The 14234-nt window shown below is 37.7% G+C and overlaps 2 protein-coding genes across 8 annotated transcripts in view; both read left to right on the top strand.

Annotated features, from left to right (window-relative positions):
* LOC144651835 (uncharacterized) overlaps nucleotides 1-14234 on the top strand; it is a 216332-nt gene that overhangs the window by 188752 nt on the left and 13346 nt on the right. For 3 of the 7 annotated variants that reach the window (XM_078511862.1, XM_078511861.1, XM_078511859.1), the window contains exons 2-4: nucleotides 3726-3859; nucleotides 4589-4939; nucleotides 5153-5642. In XM_078511862.1, the coding sequence (XP_078367988.1) occupies nucleotides 3743-3859; nucleotides 4589-4939; nucleotides 5153-5515 (831 nt within the window). In that variant the 5' untranslated portion in view covers nucleotides 3726-3742 and the 3' untranslated portion in view covers nucleotides 5516-5642. Of the gene's footprint in view, nucleotides 1-1155; nucleotides 3860-4588; nucleotides 4940-5152; nucleotides 5643-14234 lie in introns of those variants that run through there. The other 4 variants (XM_078511860.1, XM_078511858.1, XM_078511864.1 and 1 more) reach the window with 4 other exon arrangements.
* LOC144651884 (collagen triple helix repeat-containing protein 1-like) lies at nucleotides 7492-9222 on the top strand. The gene is made up of 3 exons (XM_078511939.1): nucleotides 7492-7581; nucleotides 8162-8476; nucleotides 8676-9222. Exons 1-3 carry the CDS (start codon nucleotides 7495-7497, stop codon nucleotides 9030-9032), a joined length of 759 nt encoding a protein of 252 aa, XP_078368065.1. The 5' UTR covers nucleotides 7492-7494; the 3' UTR covers nucleotides 9033-9222.

The following is a 14234-nucleotide window of genomic DNA, read 5'->3' as shown; positions in this document are numbered from 1 at the left end:
CTTATTTTCTCTCAAGAGAATGAAAACAGCACCCACTGAGAGAGATTTGGTTCGCGTAGGGGTATCAACCATTTCAGAGTTCACCAATGGGCCACTCAGATAAATAATTGTACTAATCATGAGATGCAATTTCTATAATGTGTTGTTACGAAACTGACTCCTATAAGGTACCCAGCCTTTTTTTCGAATTTTTCGCAAATGCTAACAAAGTAATGGTAAATGCAAAACCGTAAACGATCCGCACGTCCATGCAGTCGTCTATAGCGAACCAGAGTTACATTACGACAAGCGAAGAGATTTTCAATTATCGGTGATAATTAGCCCAATTGCGGCTGCAGTTTATCTCAGAATCTCTCGGACGGAGATCGCTTTTCAGTGATGAACGAATACTCTAGTCTATATAGCGTGAACAGCCGAAAAATTTTGGCGACAGATATCTGCGGGACGGGCATTACAAGAATTGTTTTTCGCTTGGTGCCTCTACAAATATGCCTTTCACAATAAAGAATATCTCATACACAAAATAAATAGGCGAAAACACAGCTCACTATACTAACAGAACCAATTATTCCTCACTTCCCAACAGTTTCGAGCGAGAAATTTAAAAGGAAAACGAAATAAACGACCTTTACGCAAAAGACCATTGCCAAATACTGTAACAAATCCAGTTCTGCCATCGAAGTCCACTAACAAAAGGTCTAGATAAATGTTTGAGAATTGCCTGCAAAAACGTCGAAAAGAATACCAAATGAGAAGAATTTTTGTAAGAAACGAACAATCTTCTAAATCCTAAGATGCTGGCTAAGTTTTTTCGTCGTTTCTTAAGGCTCTTTCTGCCGATTAATGAGTGACACTAATTTAATTCGCATGTTAAAGAAGAAAGAACACACTGAAAACACTGAAAAAAAGAGTTAAGAAGAAAAACTAAATGAATATATTAAGTAACTAGACGTTGGTAATATACCGCGGTCGCAAGATAGAAAGGAGCAAACACTGCAATCGAAAATTATTATACGAAACACTTTTCATGCAAGGTCCAAGAGTCATGCAGTGGTTGGTGCATATTCGCCTTCAAAAGAACACCCCCTGAGAGAGATTTGGTGCACTACAGAAATCAAAGTTTTCAGTGATCATGATGAGAGCCAGCCATATAAATAAGAATTGGAAAATAAGATAATAGAGTTTAACGATGTTCGACTCAGATGAATATTTGTACTGATCATGACATGCAATTTCCATGCCGTGTTGTTCTGAAGCCGATTCCTTCAAGGCTACACAGCCTTTGCTTAGAATTTTCCGCAAATGAAAAACAGTTATGGTATAAATGATTTTTTTGATAAACGACCACATCAATGAAGATCTCGGCAGGGTGCACCTAAACACAGCTTTCCTTGCGGATATGGGTAGTTGGTGTATTTAAGAAGAAAAAGAAAAAGTAAGCCAAGAAAAAAAAGCAAAAAAAAAAAAAAAAAACAGAAACATAAAGGATTAAGAAAAAAACTAATGAATCTATTCAGTGTACCTCCTGAATGTGAAAATATGCCGCGGTAAGTTATATTGGGATAAGCTAGAAGTCCTAGAGACATTGAAAGATACAATTAAGATTAAAAACTATCGATAGTTACATTGCATTTAACACTTTCATGCGCGGTCCAAGAGTAAATGTTGTGGTCGGCGCTAAACATTCTTAATATTCGATTTTTAATGGCAACTAGTAGAAAAAAAAATGTAAGTACGAAACATTAAGAGACCGAATGGATGATAAAACACCTACACGTTTTATATGAAAAGGGGTAAAAACTGGAAATAAGAGAATGGCGTTTAATAAGCGATGTTTGACTTGAATGAATATTTTCACCGAGATGTTATTTGTATGCCGCGTTGTTCGAAAACCGACGTCAACTCCAACACAACATTTTCTAGTCTCACGTCTAGCGCAATTGTATCTCAGTACCAAAAGGGTCTCTTTTTTAAAATATACAAATTTTTAGTTCCGTATTTCTTCAAATAAGGGTCTTAACATAGACGGATGCACTAGTTTTTATTATATGACCTTGGTTTGATTTATTTCCAAATTATTTCACTTCTTTTAATTTAGCGGACAAGAACTGCATTCACTAGACTGAGGGAACAGAAAAAAATCAATCAATGGAAATATGGAATTAAAAAATCAAGCTCAAAAAATGATGCAGTGATGATTCACAATAATAATATTTTATTACAAAACGATTTCAACTTTTTCGCGAAAAGAAACGTTTCCACAACTAGTTGCGAAAAATAAATACCGCATATCGTCGGTTGAATTAAAACCATAGTATACATGACATGTTTAATAATAAAGACAACGAAGAAACCAAACAAATTAGTGAGATGTGCGGAAAAATCAACAGCAAAGCGCCATGAATATTTTAATGTAAAGATCTCATGTTAGTAAAAGGAAATACACTGTTAAAGGTTTCCAACTGAAAACAAATGTCTGCTCTTCAAAAAATCTTTTCTCAATCCAGTGGCTCTTGTCCTGTGACAATTAGAAGAAACGACCTGGATGTGATTTTTTCTCATTATTCTTCCTTTCAAAAAGCAAGCTTAAGTCAAAACCGTCTGTGTTGACAAGCACTGCAAACTAAGAGTTTCCAACTCGGATCACAAAAATAACAAAAATAACTGCTCGTTTAGGTCTACACAGAAAGAAAATTCAATCGGGGACTTGCTAAGGAAAAAAAGTTATCTATCATCCAATTTTTCGTATTTGAAAAACTCTTCGTGGTTTCTTTGTGAAAAACATCGCGTAATTTTTACCCCGAAAATAACTTTATATTTGTTCGACTTAACGTAACAGGAAGTCAAAATCTTTTTTCCTATTGTATAAAGACAAAGCAACTGTCATAAACCTTATCAGTAATGTAATATTCTATTGTAACAGTTCGACTCAAGGTCAACATTAAACTGGTCCAAACACGAACCAAAGTCAACAGAAAGGATGAAAACTCAGCTGTACACGTAGCTTACTTATCATTCCTTTACAGTGAGTTGTTCAACAGGTACTTGTAACAGAAAAGCGGCCCTTCGAGCTTTGAGGTATGACCATTTTCTCTGTATTTCTTGCTCGTACTTGCTAAACGGTTTTTACGATATCTATTACCAGTGAAAAATTGAATTCAGACGCCTGTTTAGCTAGCCGAAAAAGTTGAACTATTCACACCGAAAGTTTTGCGTATATATTGTACTGAGCAAAACTGTCACTACCTAGAAACATAAGATCGATAACATTCGAGATTGGAGCAGAAATGATAAGACGGTCAAAAATGCCCTTTAGTTTTAAAGACGGTTTTATTTATTCTTCAACAATGATAACAGTGGGTTCTTCTACAAGTGTTACGATCTGCACAAAATTTTAGAAAATTAGAATCACTGTAGAAAAATTATCGCTCGTTTGCTGAAAAAAAAAAATAGATTTGTACGCAATATTAGTTCATATCAAACGCGCCAGGACTCGAAAAAGATGACCCTGCTAGAGGGAAAATTTGAATTAATATAGTTTTGTGTATTTCCATTTTTTTATCAGCTAAGTTTAAAATTCAGTTTCCCGCAAAAGACTTCAAAAGTCGTCCTTTTTGGCTTCGTTATAAGCCAAATTGGCATTATGGACTTTTTTCCAGGCTATCGTTATGTCGACAAATTTCGACATTTATAATAATATTGTCTCTGCTAACTTTTTCCTGCAGCAAATCCGGAAGAAGAAATGGCTTTCGTTTCACATAAAGTCTCTGTGATCTCCTTGTTGTCTCTGTTTGCGATGTCATTGTTGGTTTGCTGCGCCACAGCAGATAACAAAACCAATCAACAATCCTACAAGATGGTAAGTGACATTTTATTGCGTTATGCCGTACATGTCTATTTCTGAAAATAGCAAATCGACATTTTTTTTTCTAAACATTGATTTAGGTTTGGGCGAAATCAGATGCGACATGGTATATTACCGTATTTTCTCTATTAAACGCCCCCGGCGTTTATTTCAAACTTGGCCCTATAGGGCCGGCGTTTATTTGAATTCAGGAGTTTTTTCAAGCCCTATGTTTGTAAGAAATGATTTTTATTCATTATTTTTGACAGCTATATAATTAGACATTAATTTTAAAGCATATTCAACCTTAAATAATTGTCTAAGGGGTTTATTTTCAAATACAACTTGGAGACCCGGCGTTTATTCGGGGCCCGGCGTTTAATCGAGAAAATACGGTATTCACTGTTTTTCTGATAAACAGTTGAGCGCGAAAAGAATTAAGGCCTCCTCTGATCTGGCTCCTGTTTTTAACAGACTAACGGGCTTACAATTGATCATAAACATCAATATTCAACTCGCTGATAGCCGCATAACACCGCAAACAATTCTAAGCGTTGACAATAATTTGAGCCAACACAAACTAAGGTAAAAGTAGGGAAACGACTCAACTAGATTGGAAAATTGTACTCAGAGCAACTAGCTTAGAATAATAAAGCACTGTGACAGAGAAAATAGTAAAAGTGATATCTATGGTGATGATGTCGAACCTAAATAACTTACGACACTTTTCTTATTCCCACCCAGCAGCCTCCTCCTTTCTATTATGGTGGTGTCCCTGGTATGCACGGCAAGCCTGGGTCCCCTGGGGCACCAGGCCGTGATGGCCGCGATGGCCGTGAAGGAGCCAAAGGTGACCAGGGTAGCCCAGGGAAGACTGGACCCCAGGGACCTCCAGGACCCAAAGGAACTCCTGGAATCAATGGAAAGGATGGCGCTAAAGGAGAACCTGGAGTCCAGGGTCCTCCCGGCAAAAAGGGGCAGCGCGGAGAGAGTGGGTCGAGTGGAATCCCTGGGACTCCTGGTGCGATGTCTTTTAAGAACTGGAAAGAGTGCGTGTGGAAAAAAGACGACGGCAAAGACAACGGTCTGATAAAGGTAATTTTTTAATGGTCATAAGTTTATCAAAAATAATGTGTTTGACTGTGCTATAAAACTAACGTAAGAAACTTTACGTATAAAGGTGAGCAACTTCAAAATGCATGAAAAAAACAGCAACCTCTTATAAAATTCCGCGGAGATTCTCTTGCTGAAAAATAACTAATGTTTCGATTTATTTATTAATTTCCTTTTATCATTACTTTTTTACAGGACTGTGTGTTCACCAAGAACTTCTCTGACACATCCCTCCATGTTTACTTCACTGGTGTCCTGAGAATCTACAACTGTAACAGTTGCTGCAAACGCTGGTATTTCACTTTCAACGGTGCTGAATGTGCAGCTCCCCTGCCAATTGACGGTGTTGTGTACATGGCTAAAGGAAGTGGATCAAATGTTAAAGATCTTCATCGTGTCCGCCATATTGAGGGGCACTGTAACAACATCCACAAAGGCAAGGTGCGCGTGGGATTCTGGATCGGTAATTGTCCTCATTATGGAAACGCTGACGGCAACACAGGCTGGAATTCAGTGTCCCGGATCTTTGTTGAAGAAGTTCCTAAACCTCAGGCTTAGATCCCGAGACGAAACATCCATTCCTGCATAAACGCTTATAATGGGACTGTAATAAGTTGCTTAATTATATAACGAGTGGTTCGTCTGATTACTGGGTGTGCTTTGTAATTGTTTCAGATTTACAGCTGTCGGTTAAATAAAAAGCAGGAAGAGTAACAACTTGAAGAAATGATTGCTCTATTAATTTGTTTGTTTGTTTTCTTTTAGTTCTTTGTTTTCTCGTTCAACTGGCACCAGAAAACGATGTAATGTTTTGTTTTTAATTGAGGAAAAAAAAGTTAACTACCAAAAAAGAGTGCATGGAAAACAAACAAAATGCTTCTCACTGGCGACAAGCAAGCACAAAAATACGCGATTAATATTGAAATGGAACCACCAAGCCAACAGACACAGCTTCATCCAAAAAACTCAAACGGTGAAGTACAAAGAAGACTTAACTCCAAAGCAAAGCTCTGGAATGTCACTTAGACAAGGAGTACTACTTAGAGAATCTCACAAAAGAATCTCTGCCCCTTTACTCACTTGAGAGGACGAGAACAAAAGATATATTTAGACCCTTACCAGTGATGATTTACTGAGAAGCGTTTTCTGAAAACACCGCTACCATGTTCAAAACACTTTCGCCAGTTTATTTGCGTCAAATTTAAATTTCTTTTCCCACTAGAAGGGTGAAAATGATTTGTTTACCCTTTTTTTGAGATGATGCCGTTAAAATTGTGCTTATCGTTAATCAAGGCTCACTATTGTGAGGGGCTGTCTATTGCATGTTTGACAGCAAAAAGGTTTTTAGGAAAAGCATGCTTTGCCCCAGCTTCGACGTCCCTGCGCATTTTTGGCTCAAGGGAGTCTGGGCTCCATCGTGACCGTGACGTCACCGAAGAGCACTCGCCCAATTCATCCCAGACTTTGCGCGGACAACGGGGAAAGAAAGAGCGCCTGGGGACTAGGTTGTCTTTATCCTTCATTGCGAAACTTCCGTTTTCACTGTTCCCCCCATAAATTCAGCCGTTTTTTTAAAAAATTGTATACACTTTATGAACTAACTGAATGATGCTGTTAATCGAACTCGATCGTCATATGCGTAATACTCGTTTGGTGACCAAGCAAATGAAATGCTTCATTCCACATATTGGACAAATGATATGACCATCTACACGGCAAAGTTCAACAAGAAAGCATTTCTCGTCATTCGACTGTTTAATATGCACTCCGCTGGTCCCTGTCAAAATTAGGGTTGCGGGCCTCTCTTGGACCCGCAAAAAATGATGATGATGAAAAATAATCTTGCCTTACCGGACATTTTTCTGCAAATGGTTATTTGGATTTTTTCACGAGTAAATTCTTATTTATCTGTAATTTTCCCTTTCTTTATTTTCTTTGCTTCTATTCTTTATATTTTTTTAATTTTCTGTCCCTTAATCCACTCTGTCCAGCCGGTAAGCTACAGAAATAATGGAAATATTCATTGGTTAACGACTGTTTGTTTCGTATAACTATTGCACGGCTTGAATTTCAAATTAAAGAGCTATATTCTTTGTGAGTTAGTTGAGATCAGTATTAGCGAAAATGCCTTGGCAATTTCGCGAAGGTTTTATCCTCTCGTTCAATAGTTGCTTATTAATGTGGACCTTGTGATGCATGATTGAAATCTCGAATTCTAGAATCCTTGACATTTGGCAGTAGTTTTGTAATCAAAGGAGGTTATTTCCGGACAAATAAAACTTGTCCTAGCCTAACGGGTGGGGGTGGGTTTTTTTACAGATCGTCTCTGTAATATGTAATAACGTCCATCTTGAACAGAATTTTTTTAACCCTACCTTCGCAATCTAATGATATTACAAGTGCGTTGATTACTATCAGAAGCTTCTGTTACTATGAATAAAAGTGACATGATTGTTAGTGGGGTCGACTGAACCAAATAGTTGGTAGGTCAAGGGTCGAGCTAATTTATTGCACACACTTATTCACAGCTCACCACCATGTCAAAGATATTGCTTATTTTGCTGGCTACACTCTGTCTTGCGCAGGGAAAAAGTAACGGCAAGAAAACCGGCGACCAAGCCACGGTATAGTTATGCAACTCATTTAACTTTCACTCTTGGTCCAAAATGCTATTATTAAAACCGTGAGACTTCTCGGCTGTAATTACAGGGACTATGTTACAGATTTTAACAGATTTTTGAACAGCCCAAATTTATATTTGTGTCGTAGTAAACCTAAAAATAATGGTCCATTTTTATTAATAATTGATATTTTACAGCACTAAAATTGTTAAAAAGAGCGTTTGGCTGCGGATGGAAATGGATTGCAATTTAAAAACATTAGCCAACGTTTCCAAGTTACATGTGCGGTCCGCGCGGCCTCAAAAAAATCGATATTTTATAGCCGAAGTTTGATTTTTATCCCCAAATAAAGATTTTATTTTCCGTTAAATGTTCAACGACAATGTTTTTCAAGAGTAATGTTGCTTACCACTTATTTTAGAACAGTTTAGACCAAAAAACTTGGAAATCCACGTGACATAGTCCGTTTAAACAAAACAACGATTAGGAAGAGATGCAATGCAGCCCTTCAAAATTTAATTTCAATGCCCCGAAAAATGCATACATATCATTCCACCTAACCAGATAGTCGCTTTATTCAAAGCCATCTTCCTACTGCTGCGCATGTCAACCCGGCACACATGGCAAGCCTGGTTCGCCAGGGATACCCGGACGGGATGGACGTGACGGTCGTGACGGAAATCAGGGAACTCCGGGAAGGACTGGACCAATGGGACTTCCTGGATTACAAGGACCAAAGGGAGAACATGGTGTCCAGGGTCCTAGCGGCCAAAAAGGGGAGCGCGGAGAGACTGGAACAAGTGCAATCTTTGCTACACCTGGTCTGGTGTCTTATAAGAACTGGAAAGAGTGCGCATGGAAAAACTTGGATGACGACAAAGACAACGGTCTGATCAAGGTAAATATTGTTTTTGTATTATTCATCTGCTTTTAATACGAAAAGAGTTTTGTATTGCAGTATTTTTACCGTATAACTTGATCGTAACAATAAGAGTTTAGTGTCTTCCCAAGCACTGAAGCACAAAGGAAAACTCCAGCTTCATCTGAAATAGATTGCCAATTTCTCTAATTCTTAGCTCCTTGTTTATTTTTCATAGGACTGCATGTTCACCAAGAACTTCTCTGACACATCCCTCCATGTTTACTGGACTGGGGTTCTTAGAATCGCTAGCTGTGACAATTGCTGCAAACGCTGGTATTTTACTTTCAACGGTGCTGAATGTGCAGCTCCTCTGCCAGTTGACGGTATTGTCTATCTGGACGTTGGTGGAAAGACTCAGAATCTTCACCGTGTTCGCCACATTGAGGGGCACTGTAACAACATCCACAAAGGAATGGTCCGCGTGGGATTTTGGGTCGGTAATTGTCCCGGATATGGAAACGCTGACGCCTTCACAGGCTGGAAGTCAGTGTCCAGGATCTTTGTTGAAGAAGTTCCTAAACCTCAGGCTTAGATCCCGAGACAAAACATTCATTCCTGCATAAACGCTTATAATGGGACGATGATAGAGTGCTTAATTATATAACGAGTGGTTGTTCTGTTTAGTGGTTGTGCTTTTTATTATTTCCAGTTTAATGATATTATTAACTATCATATGTTATTAACTATCAATTATTGACTATCATGTAATAAATAAAACGCAGGATGATTGGCAAAGATATGGGTGCTTGACTGATAGGCATTTTTCTCAGTCTTCTTTTCTTTGATTTTCTTTTCATTGTTGTTGTTTTGCTGGGAATAATTCAATAAAACATTTACAAGTGTAATTTACAAGTGTAGCTTTTGTTTTTGATCTCTAAAAACAATAGCTACACTTGTAAATTACACGTGTAAATGTTTTATAGAATTGGCCCCTAGCTTTGGCGAGGGCTCTTTGGCTCTATTATCAGTGCAAAACTATCTTAATCCTTTAAAAAGAGATGCCATGTTTTGTATACGATTAAACGAAAAGTATAGCTAGAAACAAAATAACGAAATGGAGATCAAAAAGCGAAGTTAGTTCCGTCGTAACCCTGCGATGCACTTTGCTATAAAAAACGCGTTCAGTGTTCCAAAGTATTAGACAGAGCATAAGTCATAATAACACATGAAAAGCGAAAATCGTGACTGCTTGCTACCAGGCAATATTTCAGTGGTCTGAATCTTTCAGTTTTCAACATTGCTGGACCGATATGGACTGGAGTCGGGGCCTTATTATCCCTATTCAGACCGGGCTTTTCTGGATCTTTTCAGACCGGGGGGGGGGGGGGATTCCGCTCCCCCCCCTGTAACTTCCAGAATATTTAAGCAATCACAATGAAACTTACAGGATATATAGTATGTCCGAAAATCTAACTTTTGGTATACGTCACGTGGGATGATGACGTAACATCACGTGACAATGACATCATTATGCTAAAACAGCCGCCATTTTGGATCCGCCATCTTGGATTTCGAAACTTTTTCAAAACGTCAGAAAACCTCCCAAAATTACTGGTAAACAACTCGAAATCATAAAATTGTGCTTAAAACCCGTAAAAAGGTGCAAATAATTGCATTTAAGTTATTTTTCATTAATAGAAACACAAAAATTGCAAATTTGGGAAAACATGCCTGTCAAAATGTCGTTGCCATGTTTACGTCCAGTTCCTGACACAGCAACCGATCCTACCAAATTATTCCCAGATAAATTTTAGATAAATTCGGAAAGTTTGGCAGCATTTGGTTCAATCTTGAAATAGTTATTAGTGTTCAAAGTCAGCGCGGGCACTTTCCGCCCCCCCCCCCCCCCCCCGGTCTGTATAGGGTTAAATTGCCATAAAACTTATAAAATGTGATAAAACTAAATAAACGAGACGCAGAAGAAGAATGACTAGTATCGAATAAGTTTAAAAAACCACGAGATTAATAATGGACCTCTCCCTAACGACCTTTATGTAGAGGCTGGCGCTGGCGCTTTAGTGTTATTTTTATCCCATATGGTTGTCCTGAAGGTAGTAAATCAGTATTTGTAAAGCGGCGGACATGTGTTCATCCTCATTACTTCATTAACGTTAACCTTCGAGGTGTTTTCCCACCTCCATCCTCTGCCATTCCTCCTTCAGTACTGTACTTTTTTAATTTTTGTCTAATTTTACGGCTTGAAGTAGGCTTGTTTTTACGTCCACCTGCGCGGAACCGATCAAGCAAATTTTGAGCAATCATAATATAAAAGTTGATTTAAAACCACACCAAACCATCGGTAATTTGTTTCCCAAACCGAAAGACCCAGTCCCAAAAGATCAGACTTGTGGCGCAATTTATTCAGTCCCCTGCCAAGGTTGTGACAAGAGCTATATCGGGAAAACGAAACGAAAATTTTCTACCAGACTCAAAAAGCATCAAATAGCGGTATAAAATAAAAACTCGCACAAGTCGAGCTTTAGTGGAACATTGTTTAAGTTCTGACCACACTATCTAAGTCCTGGGAATCTTACGCACAAGTACAAATTGGCGTAACCGACTCATCACTGGAATCATCAAGCGAAATTCGAACAACAATGACCTTACGCCCGTAGAAATCGTTGAAATGTAAGTCAAGTTTTCATTTGTAAACACGATTTATTCTCTTTCAGTTGAACTGTAATGCATTTATATCTATTCTTTGTTTATTTCTGATGGTGTGAGGTATGTCTGCGAGGCCAGTTGATGAAACTCCTCGTCCTGACGAGTCCCTCAAAATGGCTGCAAACATGAAAATCTTCAAAATTGGGCAAATTTACACAGCTGTAAATATTTCATTAAGACGATACCAGAAGGGTTTTTTTCTTTAGGAACATTTTCTATTACATCTACTTTTCGGCTTTGAATCTGAGCCGTTTTCAAGTGTTTCATCAATGTGTGTGATAGGGGTGTCGTTAATGTTTTCCTGCTGGCTTGATTCGAGCTCAATGTTCGTGGAAGTTGGTGTGATCAATTAAAAAGACATAATTCAACAGGCTGTGGTGTTTGTTTGGTACAGAAGTTGGTAGTTCTTTTTTAATTAATTTCAAAGTTGTGATAAATTTAAGCGTTGACAGTGGTCGTTACAAGCGCTCGTTCGGGTGAACCGAAAATCCTTAAAAACTCGAAAAAATTAATGATCCGGTCAAGTGAATTGTGTTTTTAGTACATGAAAGTCTTACAACACACAAGAGATGAGCGAAATCTATTTTATAAACCAGATCGGGCAGACCGGTATTACAGACACATTTTCTTAAGAAGCGTGGGAAATTAACACTTGCATAATTTTTATTATCAAAACGTGCTTTTTACAAATTCCTTTTCACTTTCCTTGATGAAGGCTAAAGTTTTAGCCGAAACGATGGGACTTATTACGAAATTTTTAGAACATTTTCAACATTTTTAAACCAGAAATAAACGTAACATTTTTATTTTCAATCATGAATATGGCACGCGCGAATATGGTACTGTTTTACTGGTGCCGAGTCTGCATAGTACGAGCATGGTCTCGGGAACATGTTGTGACGTAATGCATATGTAATTGTTACGTCAAGAGTTGGTGGGAAGAGAGTGCCTGGGTACTAGGCAAATGGCCTCATTAAGCTTTATTAGATTGCGTTTCATTGTTGATCCAAATGTGATTTTCCGCGTTTGAGCATTTTTACAAAACTGCTACGTCGACGGACAATACGATGCGGGGAAAAAGAAAGACGAGGATGAAAAGGTAAGTTGAAACTTTAATTTTTTTAAAGCGAAAAAGATGCACAAGACCTCACCTCAGTATTTCAACGTGTACACTGATGACTCTTATTTTGCGCTGAATAATTTCGTGTTTGGTTAGACTATACGGAGATATTAAGGTAAAAAAAAGGACCAAATAAAACACGGACAAAACAAACTACAACATAAACAAGTAAATTATTGCTGACAATTTGGTTACCCAGGCGCTTTATTCTTTGCCTGATCACAGCCCTAACCCTTTACAACTTCACATACTAGCGCAATTAAAAGAAAGCAATTATTATTAATTAGCTCTCGTCGAAAATAACGATTTTATGATTACCGGCAAGAAGAGAGTTAAAATGTTTGCGGTGGGAAATGTTTAGCCCATGCTCCGTGTTGTTTAATTCTGGGTATTTTTGAATGCATTTGAAAGGAAAAAAAAAACAGATTAAAGCTTTTTTAGCTTCTCACAATTCAAGAAATTACCGGATTTATATAATATAGGTTTCTGGCGTAGTCAATAAAATGTACCGATTTTCACAACAAAAGGTAATAAACCAAAATCGAGTTAGAATTTTTCGTGAAAGATAAACAACGGTACCGAGTTAGTGACGCAGAATAAAACAGAATCGAAGGGTGTTTTTCCCATCGCAATGTACTCCTTTCCATTCCTTTTACAGCAGAGTTTAACTTTTAAGAGATACAACATGCTGAACATGTCGAGAACAGCCTTGTACATGTGTAGCCATCTTTTATTAAAAACTAGAAATCATAATTGGAGTCATGTCAATGTGATTTTTGCTGATTATATTCGTTGGTAAATTTTCGTTGGTAACGACTGCATGATATTTGTATAGATGTCGGACGAAAGAAGTTGTACACAGAAATTTTCGCCACGAGGGTGATAAGTCAGTACATAAATGGCAAACACGCGTCGCTCGGAAATCGCCAATAAACTCGATAATGGAATCCAGGATCAACATCATTCAGCCTTATAGAGGAACAGAGGTTATTTTCTGATGTTTTGTTGAAACTGGATATTTGCATCATTTGGGTCCCTTCTCGATTTTAATTATGTATATCGCAAGGGGGCAGAAGGAGAAATTTGAGATCAATCGGAGTATGGAGTCAACGACAATACGAAGCCTGAAGTGATCGATTTGCCAGAGTACTGAAGTCTCACAAATAGTTAAGAAAAATAAAATAAACGTTGTAACCGTTTACTGCGTTAAAATGAAATTATGCAAAACACGTACAGTTGTATCTGACTGACATGTTTATAAATGCAAAAATAGAAAAACCTAACGAAACCAAACAAACCCGTGGGACTGAACAATCATCAAAAAAGGCAAAGATTCGGCTGTCTTCAAATGTCAATTTTTTTGATTAAATGTTGTCATACATATAACTTTTTAGAACACTTCATGACGATCTTTTTTTATGCAAAGGTACCCTTTTGACAATTAAGCGAAGATAAGAATAAGCTAGATACGAATTGCATTTATCTTTTAACAAGCAAACAAATTGAAATCGTCTGTTTTGAGAAGCGTGGCAAAGCAAGAGCTCCTTTGAAGTGGACAACTTTACTTTGTTCATAAACAAAATTATTATATATGTCAAATTAAATTCTAAGTCTTACAGCGTGACATCGGATTTGGGTGATACAGAGAAGGAACGAAAAGCGATTTCATCCGGTTATTTTGATCAGTATTTAAGATACCTTTCGTATCAGGATAATTTATTTTTCTGTTACGTTAATCGCAACCGTTCGGCTGTTTTCCTGCCAGTCATTTTCCTGATGACAAAAACTTGTTCAAAAGCATATAAAAATAGCGAAAGTTATTTATTTACTCTAATAAATGTCTGTGCGCGTATATAGCTATAGTTACCAAGGATTTTATTTTGCGACATCTTACTGAATATTTGCATACTGATGCGACTTATCATCCGTGTTGTGGATAGGACTATCAGA

This window comes from Oculina patagonica, chromosome 4, assembly GCF_052425735.1.
Source record: "Oculina patagonica isolate OP01 chromosome 4, crgOcupat, whole genome shotgun sequence".
NCBI lineage: Eukaryota > Metazoa > Cnidaria > Anthozoa > Scleractinia > Oculinidae > Oculina > Oculina patagonica.
This window is presented reverse-complemented; position numbering and strand designations above follow the sequence as displayed.